Here is a 25840-nt window from a genome sequence, read left to right on the forward strand (position 1 = left end):
CCACTACAAATAATGTGTGTGTGTGTGTGTGTGTTTGACAGGACGTTGCTCTGTTGCCCAGGGTGGAGAGCAGTGGGGTGATCTTGGCTTGTTGCAACTTCCGCGTCCTGGGCTCAAGCCATCCTCCCGCCTCGCCTCCCAAGTGGTTGGGATTACAGGTATGTACCAACACTTCCAGCTAATTTTGGTATTTTTAGCAGAGACAGGGTTTCACTATGTTGCCCAGGCTGGTCCCAAACTCCTGACCTCAAGTGATCCGCCTGCCTTGGCCTCCCAAAGTGCTGGGATTACAGGTGTGAGCCACCGTATCCGGCCTGTGTGTGTGTTTCTGACATGGAAGGAGGATGTCAAAACAGGGTTTGGGCAACCAGTGTAAGTCCCGGGAAGAAACTGGCACAGACGAGGCTCAGGGGAGCTGGTGCACTTATGGGTGCACGTGATGCATGTTGTCTGGGGGAACTGGTGTAGACTTGGCTTAGGGAATCTGTGTAAGTGGAGGCATTGCCTGGGGAGCTAGTGTAGACAACGTTGGGTTGGGGTATGTGGTCATTTTGGACAGTGGTGGAAGAGGTGGTTAAGCCAGTATTTGAGGGATTCTGTGTGAAGAGTGCCAGGGTGGCCTCTCTGGGTAATATTACGAGGTGTGAGTATAGGCAGTTTCTGGAAGAGCTAGCAAAAATCCCAGTGGGAGGGGTCAGGATCAACAGGGCCCGGGGCGTGGGGGCAATGTAAATAATATCAGGGATCAGAGGTCAGTGTAGAGACTCTGGGAGACACAGTATAGACGGCGCCTAGGGAAGTCAAGGCAGAAGTATGGGAAGGTGTGGAGATGATGTTAGGTTGGGCAGTGTAGACATGGTCCAGCATGATTGACCCGGATGGTCCGGGGGCAGTATCGACCAGGGTCCATGGGAGCCAGAAAAGATACTGTTGGAGGCAGCTCTTTGCTGGTAAACCAACTCTCTAGGGAATAAAGGAAGCCCCCATTTTTAGGGTTTGCCAATTTCCTTGGTGTAAATATTCCCCAAGGTTGATTTCAAGCTATCGAGAAGGCTTCATTGGATGTGGAATTGGAAAGAAATGTATCAAACTGGCTCTTGCAAGCCCATCCCAGTTTACCACAGACTAGGCATGGCATAGCATGAACCCAGTAAAGTCAGTGTAGACAATGAGGGGGAAGTATGTAGATTTGCCCATGGGAACCAGTGTAGACAATGGCAGGAAGGTTGTGCAGAATTTGGCTTCAGGGAACCCATGTAGACAACATTCAGCGACAATGTAGACAGTGCTTTAGAGAAGCCAGTGTAGGCAGTTTTGATCGGGGAGGGGTCACCCCCATGCACTCACAGCGTACAGAGAGGGTCACAGGTATCAGGGCTGGCTCCTCGAAGCTCTCATGCTCCACTTTGCAGGTGACCGTGACACCATCTGCTCGGCCCGAGGGGACCAAGGTGAAGCGGCTGGTGACGGTGACAGTGCCAGCCAGGGTCCCTGACACCTGGGTCTCTTTGGCTTCCCAGTCGAGGGACGAGAGCCAGGAGATCCGGGCAGGTGGGCGGCCCTCTTTGGAGATGCAGCGGGCCACTGGCACAGGGTCCTGGCTGAACGTGACCTCCTGCGCCTCAGCGTGGTTCTGGGGCTTGGCTGGGGAGAGGATGAGAAGGGGTGCATCACTCCTCACCTGCAGTCATTCAACCAACACTCAGCAGAGGAGCAGGGTGCTAGGCCCTAACCGCTGGGTTCCAATCCCAGCTCTGCTGCTTATCAGTGGCCTGGCTTGGGGTAAGTGGTTTTGCAACTCTGTAGCTGTCTCTTCTTTGGTAAAATGGGGATAATGAAAGTACCCACCCCAGGATTGTTTTTTTTTTTTTTGAGACGGAGTCTGGCTCTGTCGCCCAGGCTGGAGTGCAGTGGCCGGATCTCAGCTCACTGCAAGCTCCACCTCCCGGGTTCCCGCCATTCTCCTGCCTCAGCCTCCCGAGTAGCTGGGACTATAGGCGCCCACCACGTTGCCCGGCTAGTGTTTTGTATTTTTTTTTTTAGTAGAGACGGGGTTTCAACATGTTAGCCAGGATGGTCTCGATCTCCTGACCTCGTGATCCACCCATCTCGGCCTCCCAAAGTGCTGGGATTACAGGCTTGAGCCACCGCGCCTGGCCTGAGGATTGTTGTGTGAATTAAATACTACACTGATAGGTAAATGGCTTAGGGTACTGTCTGGCCCGCACTGCCCTATCCAAGCATTGCCCATTTTATTTTACTTTATTTTTTAGAGACAGGGGCTCACTCTGTCACCTGGGCTTGCGTGCAGTGGCGTGATCATAGCTTGCTGCAGCCTCCACCCCCTAGGCTCAAGTGATCCTCCCTTCTTGGCCTCCAGAGTAGCCAGGACCACAGGCATGCACCGCCATGCCCAGCTAATTTTATTTATTTATTTTTTTTTTTGTAGAGATGAGTTCTTGCTATGTTGCCCAGGCGGATCTCAAACTTCTGAGCACAAGCCATCTTCCCACCTCGGCCCCCCAAAGCTCTGAGGTTACAGGCGCCTGGTCTGGCCATTTCGTTATACTGTCTCTTCGCCCTGCCAGAGATGCAGAGACAGGATCCAAAAGCCTGGAGGAGGCTGAGATTTTTTAAAAAAAGCTGGTCAGGCATGGTGGTTCACACCTGCAATCCCAGCACTTTAGGAGGCTGAGGAGGGTGGATCACTTGAGGCCAGGAGTTCGACACCAGCCTGGCCAACATGGTGAAACCTCGTCTCTACTAAAAATGCAAAAATTAGCCAGGGGTGGTGGCATGCATCTGTAATCCCAGCTACTCAGGAGGCTGAGGCATGAGAATTGCTTGAACCCGGGAGGCGGAGGTTGCAGTGGGCGGAGATCATGCCACTGCACTCCAGCCTGGGTGACAGAGCGAGACTGTCTCAAAAAACAAAACAAAACAAAACAAAAAAGCCAAGGCTGAGTAACCGAGTAATGTGGTTCAAAGGTCCAGCTGAAAAGGCCTCCTGTTCCTTTTCCTGTAGTCATCATTAGAGGATTGTATGACCGGAAGTGTGATAAAGGCAGAAAATTTTCAAAGTCGGTCCTTTTTTTTAATACCCTTTCCACCTTATCCTCTTGGAAAACATGGGAAGAAAAAAATCACAAAAACAAACCTCCAGGAAGAATAGCAGCTCATGCTTATGATGTGTGTCCCCCACCCAGACTCACATCTTCCGTTGCTTTCTGGACCTGGGTATCCACCTCTGAACTTCTCAACACAGTCTGACTCTCCCCTTCTTCCCAGCTCTCCCTTCCCACCGCCTTCTCCCCTGACCATCGTGGAGCATCCAACAAGCCTCCCCACGTCCTCCTGGCTGCCCTCCAAGCTGTTAGAATAGTGACTCAGGGCCCAAGCCCAGCACTTCCCCATGACCACCTCCCCTGGCCGCTCCATGTGCTCCTCACCCACGCCCTCCTCAGTCTCTGCCCCCACCCACTTTGGGGTTTTGGTTGGTGATTTTGTGCCTGGATTGCTTTGGCTTCCTTCTCCAGACCCCACTCCAAGCCCCTCTTCCTCAAGGGCACTTTGCTGACCGCTGACTCTGGCCAACCATCCATCTCTCAGTGGCTCACACATTATGAAGACAGAGGCTTTGGCTGTTTTGTTCCTTACTTCTGCCCCAGTGTGTAAGCTTTTGAAGTTCTCTCTCTCTCTCTCTTTTTAATTTGAGATGGAGTCTTGCTCTGTCACCCAGGCTGGAGTGCAGTGGTTCAATCTCAGCTTACTGCAACCTCCTCTTCCTGGTTTCAGTGATTCGCCCACCTTAGCCTCCTGAGTAGCTGGGATTACAGATGTGCGTCACCATCCCTGGCTAATTTTTACTTTTATTTTTGGAGACCCTGTCTCCAAGAAACAAACAAACAGGGCCGGGCGCGGTGGCTCAAGCCTGTAATCCCAGCACTTAGGGAGGCCGAGACGGGCGGATCACGAGGTCAGGAGATCGAGACCATCCTGGCTAACACGGTGAAACCCCGTCTCTACTAAAAATACAAAAAACTAGCCGGGCGAGGTGGCGGGCGCCTGTAGTCCCAGCTACTCCGGAGGCTGAGGCAGGAGAATGGCGTGAACCCGGGAGGCGGAGCTTGCAGTGAGCTGAGATCCGGCCACTGCACTCCAGCCCGGGCTACAGAGCAAGACTCCGTCTCAAAAAAAAAAAAAAAAAAAAAAAAAAAAAGAAACAAACAAACAAACAAAAGCTCACTTGCAAAAGCTCCTTGCCTTGGCCCCTGCTTGAAGTGTATATTCAGGACAACTTCAATCTATGCTCCCAGGTGGTCATCCTCAAGCCTTGCCCTTGATTAAACCCTACACTTCCTCATATCTTCTGAGTCTCTTTATTTATTTATTTATTTTGATTTGGAGTTTTGCTCTTGTTGCCTCTCAGCCTCCCAAAGTGCTGGGATTACAGGTGTGAGCCACCGTGCCTCGCCCTAAAGTTATCTCTGGAAGAGAACAAATGATTGCATAAGAAGAGACGCACTGGTGAGGGTGGAGAGGAGACAGCTGTCCTTTGTGTTATGGAAAACAACTGTGGTCTCACGTGTCACTGGAAAGGGAAGTGTTTACTCAAGGACAGCACAGGGTGACCTTTCAGACGCTCTGGGTTGAGAAGGGGGAAGAAAAGGACATCTAGAGTGATGTGGCTTCTGGGAAGTTGCCTAGGGAAGGTGGGCTCCCAGGGGACTTCCAAGATTTAAAGAAACAGCATTTGTAGCTGGATGTGGTGACTCATGCCTGTAGTCCCAGCTACGCAGGAGGCGGAGGTAGGAGGATCCCTTGAGCCCAGGATTACAGGCGTGAGCCACTGAGTTGGGCCTGGGACTCTTCTCTGATCCTGCTTCCCCCTCAATCCATGGGCGAGCCCAGCACCTACTATCTCCTAAAAACACCTTTCTGTGCCACCCGCTTCACTCTGCCCCCACTGCCTCATCCGTCTTCCCAGCAATGCCTCCTCTTGCCTCTCTTCCCAGCTCCCTTCTACCTCCGTTCACTCCTCCAATCGCTCCTCACACAGATGCCCGTCATTTTTTCCAATCTCAAACGTCTGACCAGATCTCTCCTGTGGCTTGACACCTCCCATGGCTCTTAACCATACTGAGGGCGAAGCGTAGTCCAGCCTCCTCGCCTCCACCTGTGAAGCCCGTGTAATGTGGCCCCGCTGAGGGTCACTCAAGCCCTTGCCTATCCTCCCCAGCCTCCTTTCCATTCCTGGAACATGCCCAGCTCCCAGCTCACGTCTACCTCCCAGCTTTTTGTGCCCGTGCCCCTCTGCTGTGCCCGAAGGTGGGCTCCTTCTCAGACTCCAGACTTGACTAAGACGCCTTCCCTGCACATCCTATCTCAATGAGGCCAAGGTGTCCCCTACTTCTAAACCATTACTTCCCTCCTGGACTGGACTTGTTTTAAGATAGGGTCTCATTCTGTTGTCCAGGATGAAGTGCAGTAGCACAATCAGTTCCCTGCAGCCTCATCCTCCTGGGCTCAGGTGATCCTCCCACCTCAGCCTCTCGAGTAGCTGAAATTACAGGTATGAGTCAGGTGATCCTCCCACCTCAGCCTCTTGAGTAACTGAAATTACAGATGTGAGTCACTGAGGCTGGTTAATTAAAACAAATTTTTTTTTTTCCTGGCCGGGAGCAGTGGCTCACGCCTGTAATCCCAGCACTTTGAGAGGCCCAGGCAGACGGATCACCTGAGGTCAGGAGTTCAAGACCAGCCTGGTCAACAAGGCGAAACCCCATCTCTACTAAAAACACACAAAAAATTAGCCAGGCGTGGTGGTGGGAGCCTGTAATCCCAGCTACTCAGGAGGCTGAGGCAGGAGAATTGCTTGAACCTGGGAGGTGAAGGTTGCTGTGAGCCGAGATCGTGCCACTCCACTCCAGCCTGGGCAACAAGAGCAAACCTCAAAAAAAAAAAAAAAAAAAAAAAAATTTTTTTTGTCGTTGAGACAAGAGTCTTACTATGTTGCCTAGGATGGTCTCAAATTACTAGGCTCAAGGGATCCTCCCACCTCGGCCTCCCTGAGTGCTGGGGTTATGGGCGTGAGCCACAGCACCCGGCCCGGCCTGGACTTTTGCAGTTGCCTTACCCTGTGGTTTTGCAGCTCCCATCCTTTCCCCTCCCAACACAGCCAGGAAGAGCTGGTGAGAACTCAAGCCAGATCAAACTTCTCTGCTGCTAAGAACAGAGCTTATCTACAGCTTACTACAGCTCTTGTCCTCCGTGGGCAAAAGCCAAAGCCTTCTCACAGTCCACAAGGCTTTTGCCAACCTATCCCTATCCTTTCCTTGACTTTGTTGCTTCCTGCTTTCCCCCATTCATATGCCTCCAGTCACACTGACTTCCTTCTTGGTCCTCAAACACTCCAGGTATTCCTGTCTCAGGGCCTTTGTACTTGCCATTCCCTCTGCCTGGAACGCTCTTCCCTTAGATACCCGCAGGGCTCCTCCTCTCCTAGTTTCTGCCTAAATATTCCCAGACCTCCTTAGCTAGAATTCCAACTTGGCCCCCTCCAACTTCCACAGCCCCTTGAACTGCTTTACTCTTTTATTTATTTATTAGAGATAGGGTCGCACTCTGTCACCCAGGCTGGAGTATAGTGGCATGATCACAGCTCACCTCAGCCTCAAATTCCTGGTCTCAAGTGATCCTCCCACCTCAGCTTCCCAAGTAGCTGGGGCCACATCTGCATACCACCATGGGCTCAATCTACCTGCCTTGGCCTCCCAAAGTGCTTGGATTATAGGCATGAGCCACCACGCCCAACCTCAATACTTTTTTTTTAGATTGAGTCTTGCTCTGTCACCCAGACTGGAGTGCAGTGGTACACTCTCGGCTCACTGCGACTTCTGCCTCCTGGGTTCAAGCGATTCTCCTGACTCAGCCTCCTGAGTAGCTGGGATTATAGGCGCGGGCCACCACACCCCGCTAATTTTTGTATTTTCCATAGAGACAGGGTTTCACCATGTTGGCCAGGCTGGTCTTGAACTCCTGACCTCAGGCGATCTGCCCATCTCGGCCTTCCAAAGTGCTGGGATTAGAGGGGTGGGCCACCGCGCCCAGCCAATACTTATTTTTTTGTTTTTTTTCTAAGAATGCCTGGTTGCCTGCTGCATCCTCAGCACACATTAGAGCATCTGGCACATGGTAGGTGCTTAATGAACATTTGCTGATGGATGGAAACCCACAGAGAAAGTGAACTTCACGGCTGAAGCCAAGAGAGAAACTGACCCGCAAGCGGATGCTTCCACACCGCGGCCCTCCCACCTCCTTGCCTCCCGCCTACCTCCTTGCCTCCCGCCCTTACCCTGCTCACCTATGACTCTGAGCCAGGTCATCCCTCGGACGGACCCCTTGGGGAAAGTGGCAAACTCGCAGGTGTAGTTGCCTTCGTCCTCCACCGTGAGCCCGCGGAGGGCCAGTGTGGCATCCTGGAGCTCCGCCTCTGTGTCTTGCCCAGTGCTCTGCTTGGCAGAGACAAAGGACAGCCGCTCGCTGCCGGGCTTCGGGCTGGGGAAGCTGGGACCCATCTTAGGGTGGAAGGCGGCCACATTCTGGTGGTTTGGAGGTGCATCTGGGCGCTGCCAGGTCACCAGGGAGATGTACAGTCCAGGAACAGGTGGCAGCAGGTGGCACGGCAGCTCCACGGTGCCCCCGAGCTGGCCTCGCACCTCGGGTAGTACTTGAACTCGCACATCCTGGGCTCCTGGGCAGAGAGGACAGAGAGTGAAGAAGTCGGGTGGGGGAGGGACCCAGACACCTCCAGGCAGGGCCACCACAAAGGGGGCCCCACGGGAAATGCAGGCTCCATATGTAATGCAGGCAGCTTTGCAGCATCCTGATTCCGAAAAAGTCACCTGGAAAAGACATTTTAGGGAAGACTAAAATGACTATTCTATTCTATGACTACAACACGTACTATGAAGTCATATTATGTGATTTTGGAATTGCTGTTCATATTCCTAGGTGTGATAATTAAACTGTGGCTATGCACATTATTTTTCCCACAAGATATGAAGTCACAATGTCATGATTTCAAGTTACTCGTAAATGGTTCAGCAAAAAACAAAATATGTCACCCATTGTCAAGGGGGTCTAGGTGGGGAGGGTGAGGGAGGCTCCAGGCCATTCTTTTTTTGTTTTTGAGACAGAGTCTTGCTCTGTCGCCCAGGCTGGAGTGCAGTGGCGTGATCTCAGCTTACTGCAAGCTCTGCCTCCCGGGTTCACACCATTCTCCTGTCTCAGCCTCTCGAGTAGCTGGGACTACAGGCACCTGCCACCATGCCTGGCTAGTTTTTTTCTTTTTTGTATTTTTAGTAGAGATGGGGTTTCACTGTGTTAGCCAGGATGGTCTCAATCTCCTGACCTTGTGATCTGCTTGCCTCAGCCTCCCAAAATGCTGGGATTACAGGCGTGAGCCACCGTGCCCAGCCACCAGGCCATTCTTCTTACCCACACTTGTATGTTTAAAAGTTGACACGATGGCTAGGGTGGTGGCTCAAGACTTTAATCTCAGCACTTTGGGAGGCCAAGGTGGGAGGAATGCTTGAGCCTAAGAGTTCAAGATCGGCCTGGGCAATAGAGTGAGACCCTGCCTTTAAAATTAAAAAACAAAATAAATCAATAAAATTTTATTTTCTTTAAACTAAATTTTGTTTTCCTCAGACAGGGTCTCACTTTCACCCAGGCTGGAATGCAATGGGCAACTCAGCTCACTGCAGCCTCGACCTCCCAGGTTCAGGCTGGGACTACAGGCGTGCACCACCACACCTGGCTAATTTGTAATTTTTTTTTTTTTTGGTAGAGACAATGTCTCGCTATGTTGCCCAGGGTGGTCTTGAACTCCTGGACTCAAATGATCCTCCCACCTCAGCCTCCCAGAGTGCTGGGATTATAGGCGTGAGCCACTGCACCTGGCCCACCCCAAAATTTTCATAAAATGTTTTTTTTTTGAGTGGGGGGGAAATCCTCTGAAAATAAATCAATTTAAAAATTTTCATACAATACATTTTAAAACATTTAAAGGCTGAGTATAATCTTCATCACCCCCCTCAGTAATATACTTTCTCTCACCTTCCTATGAAACCTATAGCCCTCCCTACGTAGTATTTTTTCCCAAGTTCCTTTTTTTTTTGAGACCGAGTCTCACTGTGTTGCCCAGCCTGGAGTGCAGTCGTGCAATCTTGGTCACTGTAATCTCCACCCCGGTTCAAGGGATTCTTGTGCCTCAGCCTCCCGAGTAGCTGGGATTACAGGCGCCTGCCACCATGCCCAGCTAATTTTTGTATTTTTAGTAGACAGGGTTTCACCATGTTGGCCAGACTGGTCTTGAACTCCTGACCTCAGGTGATCCGCCCCCCTTGGCCCTAAGTTTCTATTTTTTATGAAAATAAAAATTTTAAAAGTATATTTTTAGCAGGTGCGAGTGCCGGTTTCTTACATACATATATTGCGTTGAGGTGAAGTCTGGGCTTTTAGCGTATCCATCACCTGAAGAGCAAACATTGTACCCAACAGTTAATTTTTCTTTTTCTTTTTACAGGGTCTCACTCTGTCTCCCAGGCTGAAGTACAGTGGCACGATCCTGGCTCACTGCAACTGGAGTGGCTGGGACTGCAGGTGTGCGCCACCAATGCCCGGCTAATTTTTGATTTTGTAGAGACAGGGTTTTGCCATGTTGCCCAGGCTGGTCTCAAACTCCTGAACTCAAAGCGAGCAGCCTGCCTGATCCTCCCACAGTGCTGGGATTATAGGCATGCACCAACGCACCTGACCTCCAACAGTTAATTTTTCTTTTTTTTGAGATGGAGTCTTGCACTGTTGCCTGGGCTGGAGTGCAGTGGTGTGATCTCGGCTCACTGCAACCTCCACCTTCCAACTTCAAGCGATTCTCCTGTCTCAGCCTCCTGAGTAGCTGGGATTACAGTCACATGCTACCATGTCCGGCTAATTTTTTAATATTTTTAATAGAGATGGGGTTTCACTATGTTGGCCAGGCTGGCCTCGAACGCCTGACCTCATGATCCACTTGCCTCAGCCTCCCAAAGTGCTGGGATTATAGGCGTGTGCCACCGTGCCCGGCCTCCAACAGTTAATTTTTCAACCCTCACCCCTTTCCCTCCCTCCCACCTTTTGTAGTCTCCACTGTCCATTAGTCCAATCTTTGTGTCCATGTATATCTGCTGTTTAGTTTCCACTTATAAGTGAGAACATGTGGTATTTGACTTTCTATTTCACTTAGGATAATGGCCTCCAGTTCCATCCGTGTTGGTGCAAAAGACATTATTCCATCCTTTTTTATGGCTGTGTACTATTCCATGGTAGATATGTACCACATTTTCTTTCTTTTTTTTTATTGTAAGTTCCAGGGTACATGTGCAGGATGTGCAGGTTTCTTACATAGGTAAACATGTGCCATGGTGGTTTGCTGCACCTATCAACCCATCACCTAGGTAGTAAGCCGAACATGCGTTTGCTATTTCTCCTAATGGTCTCCCTTTCCCTACCCACCCCCACAACCCCGCCGCAACAGGCCCAGTGTGTGCTGTTCCCCTCCCCGTGTCCATGTGTTCTCATTGTGCAGCTCCCACTTATAAGTGAGAACATGTGGTGGTTGGTTTTCTGTTCCTGTGTTAGTTTGCTAAGGATAATGGCTTCCAGCACCATCCATGTCCCTGCAAAGGACATGATCCTGTTCCTTTTTATGGCTGTGTAGTATTCCGCGGTGTATATGTACATGTTCTTTATCCAGTCTATCCATGATGGGCATTTGGATTGAGTCCATGTCTTTGCTATTATGAATAGTCCTGCAATGAACATACACATGCATGTATCTTTGTAATAGAACAACTTACATTCTTTTGGGTATATACCCAGTAAGGGATTGCTAGGTCAAATGGTATTTCTGGTTCTAGATCTTTGAGGAATCGTCATACCGTCTTCATAACGGTTCAACTAATTTACATTCCCACTAGCAGTGTAAAAGTATTCCTATTTCTCCACGGCCTTGCCTGCATCAGTTGTTTCTTGACTTTTTTATTTTTTTTTTGAGACAGAGTCTCACTCTGTCGCCCAGGCTGGATGGAGTGCAGTGGCACGATCTTGGCTCACTGCAAGCTCCGCCTCCTGGGTTCACGCCACTCTCCTGCCTCAGCCTTCTCAGTAGCTGGGACTACAGGTGCTCGCCACTATGTCCGGCTAATTTTTTGTATTTTTAGTAGAGACAGGGTTTCACCTTGTTAGCCAGGATGGTCTTGATCTCCTGACCTTGTGATCTGCCCCCCTTGGCCTCCCAAAGTGCTGGTATTACAGGCGTGAGCCACTGCGCCCGGCCTTTTGACTTTCTTTGAGACAGAGTCTAACTCTGTTGCCCGGGCTGGAGTGCAGTGGCATGATCTCAGCTCACTGCAACCTCTACCTCCTGGGTTCAAGTGATTCTCCTGCCTCAGCCGACAGAGTAGCTGGGATTACATGTGCCTGCCACCACACCCAGCTAATTTTTGTATTTATTGTAGAGACAGGGTTTCACTGTGTTGGCCAGGCTGGTCTCGAACTCCTGACCTTGTGATCCACCTGCCTCGGCCTCCCAAAGTGCTGGGATTAAAAGAGTGAGCCACCGCGTCTGGCTGTTTCTTGACTTTCTAATAATGGCCATTCTGACTGGTGTGAGATGGTATCTCACTGTTGTTTCGATATGCATTTCTCAATGATCAGTGATGTTGAGCTTTTTTTTCGTATATTTGTTGGTTACACGAATGTCTTCTTTTGAGAAGTGTCTGTTCATGTCCTTTATCCACTTTTTAAGGTTTTTTTTTCTTGTAAATTTGTTTAAGTTCCTTGTAGCTTCTGGATGTTAGACCTTTGTCAGATTGATAGATTGCAAAAATGTTCTCCCACTCTGTAGGTTGTCTGTTCACTCTGAGGATAGTTTCTTTGGCTGTGCAGAAGCTCTTTGGTTTAATTAGATCCCATTTGTCAATGTTTGCTTTTGCTGCATTGCTTTTGGCAATTTCATCATGAAATCTTTGTAGATATAGACCACATTTTCTTTATCCTCCATTCATCGATGGACACTTAGGTTGACTCCATATCTTTGCTATTGTGAACAGTGCTGCAATAAATATACAAGTGCAGGTGGATATAATGGATATAATGATGCCTTTTCCTTTGGGAGGATACTCAGTGGAATCCTGGACCGAATGGTAGTTCTATTTTTAGTTCTTTGAGAAATCTCCATGCTGTTTTCCATACAGGCTGTACTAATTTACATTCCCATCAACAGTGGGTAAGTGGTCCCTTTACTCCGAATCCTCGCCAGCATCTGTTATTTTTAGACTTTTTAGTAACAGACATTCTGACTGGGGTGAGATGGCACCTCATTGTAGTTTAAATTTGCATTTCTCTGATGATTAGTGATGTTGAGCATTTTTTCATATGTTTGTTGGCTGCCTGTATGTCTTCTTTAGAAAAATGTCTCTTCAGGTCCTTTGCTCATTTTTTACGTAGGTTTTTTTTTTTTCCTTACACTACACAATTCACCCATTTAAAGTATACAATTAAGGCTGGGTGCAGTGGTTCACATCTGTAATTCCAGCACTTTGGGAGACTGAAGCGGGTGGGCCACTTGAGGTCAGGAGTTCAAGACCAGCCTGGCCAACATGGTGAAACCCTGTCCCTACTAAAAATATAAAAATTAGCCAGATGTGTTCACTTGAACCCAGGAGGCAGAGGTTGCAGTGAGCCGAGATTGCGCCACTGCACTCCAGCTTGGGTGACAAAGGGAGACTCTGTCTCAAAAAAAGAAAAAAAGATATAATTTTTTAAATAAAAAAAAATACATTACAATTCAGTGGCTTTAAGTATATTTGGAGTTTTACATCTGTTACTATAATCAGTTTTAGGGTATGATTTTTTGAGACAAGATCTCACTCTGTCCAGGCTGGCGGGCAATGGTGCAATTTCTGCTCACTGCAAACTCTGTCTCTGGAGCTGAAGTGATCCCCCCACCTCAGCCCCCCAAGTAGCTGAGACTACAGGTGCGAGCCACAAAACCTGGCTAATTTTGTATTTTTTGTAGAGATGGGGATTCATCATATTGCTTAGGCTGGTCTTAAACTCCTGAGCTCAAGCGATCCACTTGCCTCAGCCTCCCAAATTGTTAGGATTATGAGCATGAGCCACTGCACCTGGCCTGGGCATTTTTATAATTCCCATAAGTAACCCCTTTACCCATTAAGCAATCACTTCCCATTCCCCCAGCCACGAATTGACTTTCTGACTCTGTAGATGTGTCTGTTCTGGACATTTCATGTAATAGACTATGTCGCCTTTGTGTCTGGCTTCTTTCACTTGGCATCCTGTTTTCCAGGTTCATCCATCCGTAACACGTGTTGGTGCTTCACTCTTCTTTAAGGCTTAATAATATTCCACTGCAGGGACGGACCACATTTTGTTTATCCATTCAGCTGCCGATGGGCATTTAGGTTGTTTCGACTTTTTGGCTCTGATGAATAAAGCTACTGGGATCCTGCGAGTTCAAGTTTTTTTTTATTTTTATTTTTTTAGACGGAGTCTCGCTCTGTCGCCCAGGCTGGAGTGCAGTGAGCTGAGCAAGCTCCGCCTGCTGGGTTCACGCCATTCTCCTGCCTCAGCCTCCCGAGTAGCTGGGACTACAGGCGCCCGCCACCTCGCCCGGCTAGTTTTTTGTATTTTTTAGTAGAGACGGGGTTTCAACGTGTTAGCCAGGATGGGTCTCGATCTCCGGACCTCGTGATCCGCCCGTCTCGGCCTCCCAAAGTGCTGGGATTACAGACTTGAGCCACCGCGCCCGGCCAATTTTTTTTTTTTTTCTTTTTTGAGACGGAGTCTCGCTCTGTCTCCCAGGCTGCAGTGCAGTGGCGCCATCTCGGCTCACTGCAAGCTCCACCTCCCGGGTTCGCGCCATTCTCCTGCCTCAGCCTCCCGAGTAGCTGGGAGTACAGGTGTTGGCCACCACGCCCAGCTAAGTTTTTGAATTTTTAGTAGAGACGGGGTTTCACCCTGTTAGCCAGGATGGGCTCTATCTCCTGACCTTGTGATCCGCCCGCCTCGGCCTCGCAAAATGCTGGGATTACAGGCGTGAGTCACCGCGCCCGGCCGCCAGTTCAAGTTTTTATGTGGATGCATGTTTGCAATTCTCACCCTGTCCTTTCATTTCTCAGCCAGCCTAAGTGTTTCTGGTCACCTTTTTATTTTTCTGGAGATGGAGTCTTGCTCTGTTGCCTAGGTTGGCCCAATCTCAGCTCACTGCAACCTCCGCCTCTTGGGTTCAAGCGATTCTCCTGCCTCAGTCTCCTGAGTAGCTGGGATTACAGGTGCGAGCTACCACGTCTGGCTAATCTTTGTATTTTTAGTGGAGACCAGATTTCACCATGTTGGTCAGGCTGCTCTCAAACTCCTGACCTCAGGTGATCCATCTGCCTCAGCCTCCCAAAGTGCTGGGATTACAGGCGTGAGCCACTGCGCGCGGCCCATGTTTTCTCACTTTTAATATAAACAAGAACAAGAACAAATCTTCCTCTGCTCTGCACGGCGGTACAACATGGCGACTGAGTGGCCCACAGTTCATGGGTTTGAATCCTGGCTCTGCGATCTTGTGCAGGTCACTTAACGTCTCTGTGCCTCAGTTTCCACAGCTGTAAAATGAGGTTAATAATAGTGCCTGCGTCCCAAGGGCTGTTATAAAGATTAAAGAATAGCTGTGGAACACTCAGCATAGGGCCCCAGGAAATGAGAGGTCAGTGCTTGCTGAGTAAACATAGAGAGCTCAGTTTAATTACAGGTGGCCTTGGCACTCAGCCTCCAGGCCAGGAAAGGCCCAGGGCACAAGACTCATTTCGAGGGCCAGCGCCACTGCCCAGCTCTGTCTGAGGAAGATGGGCCATGGAGGTGGTGCAAAGGCCCTGGCGTCACACACACAGGAACCCCAGGGAAGACCAACCTAATGAGTAGCCCTAATGAGCGGTCGCTGGTGGAAGGCAGTCCCCTTGGGTGGGGATAGGCTGAGGATCTTTGGGTAAGAAGTCATCAGTGAATTATAGCAATACAAGAAAGGAAATTAAAAATAAAATAAGGCCAGGTGCGGTGGCTCACACCTGTAATCCCAGCACTTTGGGAGGCCGAGGCAGGAGGCTCACTTGGGGCCAGGAGTTCGAGACCAGACTAGCCAACATGGCAAAACCCCATCTCTACTAAAAATACAAAAATTAGCTGGGCGTGGTGGCAGGCACCTGTAATGCCAGTTACTCAGGAGGCTAAGGTGGGAGAATCGCTTGAACCCGGGAGGTGGAGGTTGCAGTGAGCTGAGATCATGCCACTGCACTCCAGCCTGGGCAACAGAGCGAGACTCGGTCTCGAAAAAGAAAAAAGAAAGAAAGAAAAAAAAAGTCCGGGCACTGTGGCTCATGTCTGTAATCCCAGCACTTTGGGAGGCCGAGGCGAGCGGATCACCTGAGGTCAGGAGTTCGAGACCAGCCTGGCCAACATGGTGAAGCCCCGTCTATACCAAAAATACAAAAATTAGCTGGACGTGGTGGCGGGCCCCTGTATTCCCAGCTACTCAGAAGGCTGAGGAAGGGGAATCGCTTGAACCCAGAGACTTCACCACTGCACTCCAGCGTGGGCGATAGAATGAGACCCTGCCTACCTTAAAAGAAAAAATTTAAATTAAAAAAAAGATAATTAAAAAAGAAAAAGCCATCAGCAAAGACTGAAGTCTTTGAGATGAAATACATCATCTCCACACAAGTCCCACAACTCAAACTCACTCAGGTATGTCACTTGGGGGAAAAATGAGGCTTTTCCAGTCCAGAGGGGCCACCCCCACCCACCTTGAGAAAAAAAAAATAGCTCAGATCAGTCTGAACTATGCGAAATGTATCAGGCCCAGGGAGACTGTACAGTGAATAGGGGACTTTGGTCACACACTTCCTCCACCCATGCCCGGGGCAGTGGTTCCTGCCCAGCTGCCCTCCCCATTAGCTTCTTGTTCCTGGAATTTGTGATACAACAGCCAATCAATACCTCCTGTTATCTTTTTTTCCAGTTCCAGACCTGCAGATACCTTATGCTATTTTAATGTAAATTCTTGGTTAACAATTTAGGAACTCTCTCTTCTTTGGTCCTTAAAAATCCACTTGCAGGCTGGATGTGGTGGCTCACGCCTGTAATCCCAGCACTTTGGGAGGCCGAGGCAGGCAGATTGCCTGAGGTCAGGGGTTTGAGACCAGCCTGGCCAACATGGCGAAATCCCGTCTCTACTAAAAATATAAACATTAGCCAGGCATGGTGGCACGTGCCTGTAATACCAGCTATTGGGGGGCTGAGGCAGAAGGATCGCTTGAACTTGGGAGGCGAAGGTTGCAGTGAGCAGAGATTATGCCACTGCACTCTAGTCTGGGCAACAGAGCGAGACTCCATCTCAAAAAAAAAATAGCTGGGCAAGGTGGCTAGGGCCTGTAGTCCCAGCTATTAGGGAGGCTGTGGCAGGAGGATCACTCGAGGCCGGGAGCCTGAGAAACTGATGCTGCAGTGAGCCATGATCACACACTGTACTCCAGACTGAGTGACAGAGTGAGACCCTGTCTCACAAAGAAAAAAGTCCACTTGTAATTACAGCTAGTCAAAGGGTTTATTTGGAGCAACTCGAATCCACACTCCCGGGTGGCCATCCTCAAGCTTTAGGCTTCAATAAACTCTGTACTTAATCATATTTTCTGAATCTCATTATTTAAGGCTGACACCCTTTCCAGCTGGCAACCTTGTTTCCAAGCCCAGCTTCCTCCATCTATAAAATGGGGATGTTTCAGCCTCCCTCCAGGGTCCCTGTGACAGTTCCATGGAAGGACTTGCTCATGGGGGATCTTCACGGGGCTTGGCCCAGGTGAGCAGAGCAGTGGCGGTGAGCAGAGCAGTGGCGGTCAGCCTCCTGTTGCAGGCCAGATCTGGCTGTGGCGCATGTTTGCTTTGGCCCACAGAGTGTTATTTCAGATGGGAAGTAGCGGCCCACACAGAAGGCCTGGAGATTGCTGTCTAAAGCTCCAGACAGAAGTCCGGATACGTGGCTCCTGGGAGCAACAGCTGACTGGGGCTGAGGAAGCACAACCTCCCTCCCACAGGGCACTCCCTTCCGGCTCTACTCAAAATACAAAAATTAACCGGGTGTGGTGACACACACCTGTAATCCCAGCTACTCGGGAAGGTTGAGGCAGAGTTATCACCCAGGTGCTGCGACTTATCACCCGCCTGGCCCCCAAAGACACCGAGGTTAGAATCAGGGTGGTTAAGGGCTCCGGCCCCTTCCTAGCTGGGCAAGCAGGGAAGGCCACTCAGTGAGGGTCAAGGAAAGCCATTTGGGCCTGTGTGAACTGCAGAGACAGCAAAGTAGGCTGGGGCCTAGGAGGTTAGCTTCCTCTTTGCGGTAAGTGGGAGCCGTTGAGGATTCTTCAAATGGAGAATGACTTCACTTCTTCCAAAGACGTCGAGGGGAAGGTGGTGGGCTGAGCAGAAATAGATGACCAGACAGCAAAATGACACAAAAAAGGTGGCAGTGAAAAGAACAAGAGGTTGAGACTGAGACTGAGTGTTGGGGAGGAAGATAACAGGTCTTAGGATTTTATTTTTTTGAGACAGAGTCTTTCTCGCTGTATCACCCAGGCCAGAGTGCAGTGGCGCCATCTTGGCTCACTGCAACCTCTGCCTCCCGGGTTCAAGCAATTCTGCCTCAACCTCCTGAGTAGCTGGGATTACAGGCGTGTGTCACCACACTCGGTTAATTTTTGTATTTTGAGTAGAGACAGGGTTTCACCATCTTAGCCAGGCTGGCCTTGAACTCCTGACCTCAGGTGATCCGCCCACCTTAGCCTCCCAAAGTGCTGCGATTACAGGCGTGAGCCACTGTGCCTCACCAGGATTTAAAAGTTTAAAATGGAAGGGATTTGGTAGTAGGGAGAGAGGGAGGGATCAGGAAAAGGCAGAACCTGGAAGAAACTGGCCATTCTTTCACATCTTATAGGTCAAATCCAAAAAACAAATAGTTACTCAACAAACAGGTCCTGGGTGCTAGAGGGTCTGCCCTCTCCAGCCCCGAGGTTTGTCTGTGTTATTCCCCTACTGTATCCCCAGCACCTACAACAGGGCCTAGCACATAGTAGGTGCTCAATAAACACTGCCAAGTGAATGAATGGCATCTGAGCACTACTGGCTTTGGAGGATTAAAACAAAAAAACCACTTTAGGCTGGGGGCGGTGGCTCATGCCTGTAATCCCAGAACTTTGGGAAATCAAGGTGGGTGGATCACTTGAGGCCAGGAGTTCAAGACCAGCCTGGCCGACATGGTGAAACCCTGTCTCTACTAAATATACAAAAATTAGCTGCATGCCTGTAATTCCAGCTATTTTAGGGAGAGTCACTTGAACTCAGGAGGTGGAGGTTGCAGTGAGCCGAGAATGGACCACTGCACTCCAGCCTGGGTGACAGAGTGAGGACCCTGTCTCAAACAAACCCACCACTTTTAGCGTCTTGTGGGGCACACTCCTTGGAGGGGTCTTTTACCCCAGATACTCCACCTCAGCTGCCACCTCCTCTCCCCTCCCTGGCTGGCTGCTCTTCCGCCCTTTCGCCCTGTTATGTTCTCTGTCTGCATAGTGCTTCTCACCATCTCACACACTAGATATGTCACATCCTCCTGGAAACTGACTGCCAGTGCCATGAGGGCAGGGATCTTCCGTCTGTTTTGCTCACACCTGTACCCTCAGCATCTACAAGAGAGATTGGTACCTAGTAGATGTTCAATATTTGCTGAATGAATGAATGAATGAGGCTCTAAAATCCCATTGCTGCCAGGTGCAATGGCTCACGCCTGTAATCCCAGCACTTTGGGAGGCCGAGGCGGGTGGATCACCTGAGGTCAGGAGTTTGAGAACAGCCTGACCAACACGGTGAAACGAAAATACAAAAAATCTACTAAAAATACAAAACTTAGCCGGGTGTGGTGGCGGGTACCCATAATCCCAGCTATTCGGGAGGCTGAGGCAGGAGAATCACTTGAACCTAGCAGGCGGAGGCTGTATTGAGCTGAGATTACATTATGGCACTGCACTCCAGCCTGGGGGACAGAGGGAGATTCCGTCTCAAACAAAAAAAAAAAAAAAAAAAAAAAAAAGGGCTGGGCGCAGTGACTCATGCCTGTAATCCCAGCACTTTGGGAGGTCTAGGCGGGCGGATCACAAGGTCAGGAGGGCTAACACGGTGCAACCCCATCTCTATTAAAAATACAAAAATTAGCCGGGCAAGGTGGCGGGCACCTATAGTCCCAGCTACTCGGGAGGCTGAGGCAGGAGAATGGTGTGAACCCGGGAGGCAGAGCTTGCAGTGAGCCGAGATCGCGCCACTGTACTCCAACCTAGGCGACAGAGCGAGACTCCGTCTCAAAAAAAAAAAAAAAAAATCCTATTGCTGTAAGTTCCCCATTCTGAGTTTCTAATTCCAAATGAATGAACAGGATAGTTCAGGCCCTGTGGGGTTAACAGTCCTTTTTTTTTTTTTTTTTTTTGAGATAGGATCTCACTCCGTTGCTCAGGGTGGAGTGCAGTGGTGTGATCTCAGCGTGCTGCAGCCTCAACCTCCTGGACTCAAGCAATCCTCCCACGTCAGCCTTCTGAGTAGTTGGGAATACAGGCGGGCACCACCATACTTGACTAATTAAACAAAAATCTATTTTGTAGAAAGGGGGTTTCACTGTTTGTTGCCCAGGCTGTTCTCAAACTCCTGGACTCCTGGACTCAAGCAATTCCTCTTGCCTTGGCCTCCCAAAGTGCTTGGATTACAGGCGTGAGCCACCGCGTCCTGCCTACAGTCCATTTTTAAGGCATTTTCACCTCTTTCTCTCTCACACAAAATGGGCTTGTGATAGATCACAAGCAATCTATCAGGAAACCCTGACACCTCCTTTTTTTGAAATTTATCTATTTAGAACACCTCTGACGCCTCCCCAGTCCCTGCCCTGGTCTAATCCACTGCCACTTCCCACCTGGAGGACTGCAGTTGTCCTTGTGGTCTGTTCCTAAGCACAGCCAGAGGGTCCTGCTAGAAACTGCAGCAGAACACGCCCTCCTCTGCACAGAGCCCTCAGGAAACAAGCTCAAGTCTTTTCTGTGTTTTTTCTTTCTTTTTTTTTTTGAGACAGAGTCTCACTCTGTCTGGGTCTCCTGCCTCAGCCTCCTGAGTAGCTGGGATTACAGGTGCCCGCTACCATGTCTCAAAAAAAAAAAATAAATAAATAAATAAAAAAGAAGGAAAGAAAGAAAAAACCTTCACAGGCCGGGTGCAGTGGCTCACCTGAGCCCAGGAGACCAGCCTGGGCAACACAGTAAAAGCCCGTCTCTACTAAAAATACAAAAATTAGCTGGGCACTGTGACACCAACCTGTAATCCCAACTACTTGGGAAGCTGAGGCACGAGAATCCCTTGAACCTGGGAGGTGGAGGTTGCAGTGAGCTGAGATGGTGTCACTGTACCAGCTTGGATGACAGAGTGAGACAGTGAGACACTTGCCAGCTTGGGGAACAGAGTGAGACTCTTGTCTCAAAGGAAAAAAAAAAAAAAGAGACAGAGCCCTCAGTGGGGCAGGGGTCTGGGGGAAGAGGCGCCAGGATCAGGGCAGGGGCTATGGGGATGGAGGAGGGCTAGACTGGAAACACTCAGAACTTGGAATGGGAGAGCGGGACTGGCGGTGAGGGTGACAGGGAGAAGCTGGGACGGTAGGGACTTGGAGGCTGACAGGCTGTGGAGGTAAGGGGGACAGGGGTGAGGGCCGCTGCCCAGACTCTCTGCATGTCAGGTGGGGGCAAGGGAGATACAGCCAGGAGGATGGCCGGCCTGGAGTGAGCCCCCACCATCCAACACACTGCTAGGCAGGGGCTGTGCCGTGAACTTGGCCAGGACATGGCCAGCACCATAGCTGGGGGACTGTGGCCATGGGAACACCAGCCTCCCTCAGTGTCACTGGGCAAGCCAGACTGGTGACAGCTTCATGAGGTGTGAGCTGGGTCCCCAGATATACTTCCTCTCCCTGTGGACTGTACCTGCAGGCTTCCTGTAGTGGCAGAGTGGAGGCTGTCCAGGGCGTGGTGTGAGCCCATGGGAGAACTATGGGGACAGACACAGCTTGAGACCCTGAGATCCATAGGTGGGTAGGCCAAGGCAGCGAGGAGGGTGCAGAGTGACTTATGGAACCCTGGAGGAGAGGCTGGGGGCTTGGACTCCTGGGTCTGAGAAAGGAGGGGGCTGGGCGCCTGGATTCCTGGGTCTGAGGGAGGAGGAGCTAGAGGCCTAGACTCCTGGGTCTGAGGGAGGAGGGGACTGAAGCTGGACCCCTGGGTCTGAGGGAGGAGAGATGGTGGCCTGGACTCCTGGGTCTCAGGGAGGAGGGGCTGGGGCCTAGACTCCTGGGTCTGAGGGAGGAGGGGCTGGGGGCCTGGACTCCTGGGTCTGAGGGAGGAGGGATGGGGGCCTGGACTCCTGGGTCTGAGGGAGGAGGGGCTGGGAGCTGGGCTCCTGGGTCTGAGGGAGGCGGGGCCTGAGGCTGGACACCTGGGTCTATGGGAGGAGAAGTTGGGCTCTTGGACTCCTGCCTGGCTGGCTCCCCAGGGCCTGGCTTCCCCCACAGATCTATAAAGCACAGTGACCCACCTTCCTATGGCAAGGCGCGTCGGGACTAGAGCAGGCCCTTGAAGGCCAGAGGCTTTGAGTACTGGCCTCAGCTGCTGCCTCAGCCACCTTGTTAGTTAATTAATTGCATTAATCACAGTGCCCACCCCCCACAGTGGAAATCCGGGAGCTGGTTTGGGGGGTGAGCAGTGGCTGTAGCAGCCAGGATGTAGAGCTGTCTGCGCCTGGATTTCTGCAGCTGCCCCCTGGCCTCTAATCTGTGTGTTTTGTTTTGTTTTTTGAGATAGGATCTTGCTTTGTTGCCCAGGGTGGAGTACAGTGGTGTGATCTCAGCTCACTGCAGCTTCAACCTTCCTGGCTCATGCGGATCCTCCCACTTCAGCCTTCCAAGTAGCTGGGACTATAGGCGCACACCATCACCTTTGGCTAATTTTTAAACTTTTTGCAGAGACAGAGTTTCGCCATGTTGCCCAGGCTGGTCTTGAACTCCTGAGCTCAAGTGATCCACCTGCCTGGGCTTCCCAGAGTGCTGGGATTACAGGCGCGAGCCACCGTGCCCGGCTTCTTGAAAGTCTTTTAATGGTCTCCCTGCTGTCTCTTAGCGTCTCTTATCTGTGTCTTTCAGGGTCTCTTCTATCTCTCTCTGTGTGTAGTTCTTAGGGTCCCTGTCCCTCTGTGTCTCGAATTCCCAGGGTCTCTCTTGGGATCTCTGTTACTGTTTTCTCTTTTGAGACAGCATCTTGCTCTGTGGCCCAGGCTGGAATGCAGTGGTGCAATCAGGGCTCACTGCAGCCTTGAACTCGGTTCAGGGATTCTCCTGCGTCAGCCTCCCAAAGTGCTGGAATTACTGGTATGAGCCACTGTGCCTGGCCTCTGTCACTCTTATCCGTGTCTCCCAGAGTCTCTGGTCTCCGCTCTGTGCCTCTCATATTCTCTGTCTCTTTGTAATGGCTTTATTAAGACATTATTCCCATACCATACAATCTACCCATTTAAAGTGTACAGTTCAGTGGCTTTGTATATTCAGAGTTGGCCATCCAACACCCGAGCAATTATAGAACATTTTCATTAGCCCAAGAAGATACCCCGTCCTCCTTAGTCACTCTCTTCCTCTTTCCTCTGTATGTCTGACATTTCTGGTCTCTTTCTCTGTCTGGGTCTCCCTATCTCTGGAACTTGGCTCTCTGCCTTGATTCCTGGGGCTCTCCTCTCCCAAGACTTCTGGTCTACGTCTCTAAGAGTGTCTGTTTCTGTCTCTGACCGTGGGGTCTCCCTGCCTCCGGGGTCTCCAGTGCCCTGTCTTCCCACACCTTCTCACAGCCTGGCCCATCTCGCTGGGCCCCCACTTCTCCTCCTCTTCCTGCTCCATTTGTCAGCATTGCTGGGACATTAAAAATGTAACAGCGTCCCAGGCAGGGGCGGGGGAGCTGGCCCATGTGCCCAGCTTCTTGTCCCCAGCTCCCTGTCCCTCCTGTGTTCATCACTCCCTGTGGCCCCCACATATCGCTGGCCTTGAGGCCCCCTGTACACTGACCTCCCTGGGTCACGGCACCTCCGCTCTTCCACAGCTGGAGTCTTTGGGGCTCCCTGCCTGTCACCAAACCCCTTTCCTTTTTCTGTCCCTGCCTTCATCTGGTATCTATCTCCCTTCCCCCACCCTCCTCTGTCCCAGTCCCACTCCAGTGTCTTTCCGCCTCATCCTGTGATGGTATTTCACCTCCCCTCCATCCTCTGGTTCCATTCCTAGATGTGTCTCTGACCCCATTCCTAAATCTGTGTCTGACCGCTTCCCTCTGTTGGCCTCTATCACCATCCTTGTAGCTCCAGCCTCTCTATATACCCACCCCCCCACTTCTCTGCCCAGTCCCCCTTCCCTAATGAGAGGAGACAGCAAGGCTGCCGTCCCTCTGCTCCCCTCCCCCTCCACTACATGGGGCTGCCTGGCGGACATGGACACATGGATGGGCAGGGAAGGAAGCTGGGGGAGGGGAGCCGGCCCAGCTGGGGGCCCAGGTGGTGCACCCGCATTCCCTGAGGAGGCCAAGCGGTGAAGGCAGTGCAGCTAGAGAGGTATACAGAGAAGGATGGGGAGGAGAGAGAGAGATGGAGAGAGGGGAAGAAAGAGCTTGGAGAGGGATGGAGAAAGAGAGGGTGAGAAACGAAGAGAGATGAAGAGGGGGAAAGAAAGTGAGGGAATGAGGAAAACATCGAGGAGGAGGGGAGAAAGAGATTTGGAGTGAGCACGTGCCAGTCAGCCAGCCAGCGGACCACAGAGGCGAAGGATTGGGGGGGGGGCGGTCAGGAAAAGGGTCGATAGCTCCTTCCCCAGGTGCTAAGAGCTTTCATAGGGAATCAGTGGGGCCTTGGAGCCTTCCAGATGGTCCGCAGGGAACGGATTGTTATCTCAGTTTTTTTACGAGGGAGGAAATGGAAACTCAGAGGCACTTCCTGGAGCCCACCCAGTGAGGGGCTCTGAAGAACCGCAGCCGGGCTTCCCCAGGAACTGCTGTGAGACCTTGAGAAGCCAGCTTGCCTTTGCTGAGCCTGTTTCCTCATCTGTAAGATGGAAACAGAAACAGGACCTGTCTCCCAGGGCAAGCTGGAGCCTTCCGTGAGATCATGCACCAAGCCAACAGTAGGTTCAGGGTCTGGTGGTTTTGGAGAATTCACCCAGAGGTGCCAGTTCTGATCTTACCTCTCTATTTCTGCCTGAAGGGAGAGGCAGGGGATTGACGGGGAGTCCCTAGCTCTGGGTCAAAGCTGGGAGGCCAGTGAGAGCCATCCTGGGGGAAATGAGGCCAGAGAGGTGGGCTGGGGTTCCCCCAAGATCCCCCTGAGCTCTTTTCTGCGCAAACCCTCGGGAAACTCTAGCATCCCAGAGTTTGTCGCTGGGAATACACAGCCGGGTCACCTGCAAGGGGCGGGGCCAGTGCCTCTTTCAAGGGTTCCCTCCCAGCCCCTCCCTCCCCAGGGGAGCCGCTCTCCTCCCCTAATGGGGTGGATGGAAGGACGCCAGGGGGTCCAAGGCATCCCAGTGGGAGGGATGGGGGGGAGGGATAAGGGCGGCGGCTCCACTCGTCCACCTCCTGCTACGGCTCTGAGGACAAAGGCGCCACCAGAAGATAGATAAGGTCCCGAAACCGGGGAGTCCGGAACACGGAGTCAGGAGCGCCCGCCCCGCCCCTCCCTGGCTCGGCGAGAGTGAAACCAGGAAAACTTCCCCGGCGACGTCTCCGTCGCCCCCGACCATTCACAGGGAAAGCCTCTGGGACTCGGGGCCTCCCGTTCTATCCGGGGCTCAGGCGACTGAGACTCCAGCCTCAAGACAGAGCCTTCGACCCTTGATCATATCTGGAGCCCAAGAGACGGGGCCCGCAGCTCGCACTTCTATTTGGATCTCAGAAGACATTCCTCTGCCCACAATTAAGTCTGAAGCTGACGAGATCGAGTCTCCTGTCCCCCCAGTTCTGCCGGGAACCCAGAAAACGAAGCCCCCTGCCCACAATTAAATCCAGAATCTACAAGTTTGATCCTCTCTCGCCCCCAGTTTTACCTATATCCCAGTTAGACGTAGCGCTTAGCCTCCATTCTACCAGGGACCCAGAAGACGGAGCCCCTGGCCCCTAATTTTTCTGGAGTCCACGGTGTCAGAGCCCCCAACTCCCTGAGGTTCGGGGTTGGAGCTCCGAGCTCAGGCCCTTCCCACTAAGTCGCCAGAACTCTTATCCTTCGCCCTCCAAGGGACCCGAATCAGGTCCCCTTGTCCTCAGTTCTCTCCGGGCCTCAGACACCCAAGCCGGGAAGAAGGAAAAATGGGGGAGGGGGGGTGGTCTCGCCTCTTCCTCCAGACCCTACTGCGGGAGGTGGGGGGAACATTCCCCACATTCCTGAGACGGGTAGAGGAGATAGAGACCCAGATCCGGGTGAACTGCTCCGCGCGGGGTGGGGAGGGGGCGCCAGGCCTTCCTCGGATTTAACCCTTTCGGCGCGGGAATCCGAGAAAGGGGGAGGGGGACAGACAAGCCGGCGTAGGATGGGCAGTTGGATTAAGAAGGATGGGGGTGGTGGTGAGAGAGATGCAGAGAGG

The 25840-nt window shown here is 51.4% G+C and overlaps 1 protein-coding gene across 2 annotated transcripts in view; it reads right to left on the bottom strand.

The window, feature by feature from the left end:
* Positions 1-25840, bottom strand: part of NECTIN2 (nectin cell adhesion molecule 2) — a 41330-nt gene that overhangs the window by 14983 nt on the left and 507 nt on the right. For both annotated transcript variants that reach the window (XM_007997151.3, XM_007997152.3), the window contains exons 2-3: positions 7364-7753; positions 1348-1644 (exon numbers count right to left, since the gene is read on the bottom strand). In XM_007997151.3, the coding sequence (XP_007995342.1) occupies positions 1348-1644; positions 7364-7753 (687 nt within the window). The remainder of the gene's footprint in view (positions 1-1347; positions 1645-7363; positions 7754-25840) is intronic.

This window comes from Chlorocebus sabaeus, chromosome 6, assembly GCF_047675955.1.
Source record: "Chlorocebus sabaeus isolate Y175 chromosome 6, mChlSab1.0.hap1, whole genome shotgun sequence".
NCBI classification, from domain to species: domain Eukaryota; kingdom Metazoa; phylum Chordata; class Mammalia; order Primates; family Cercopithecidae; genus Chlorocebus; species Chlorocebus sabaeus.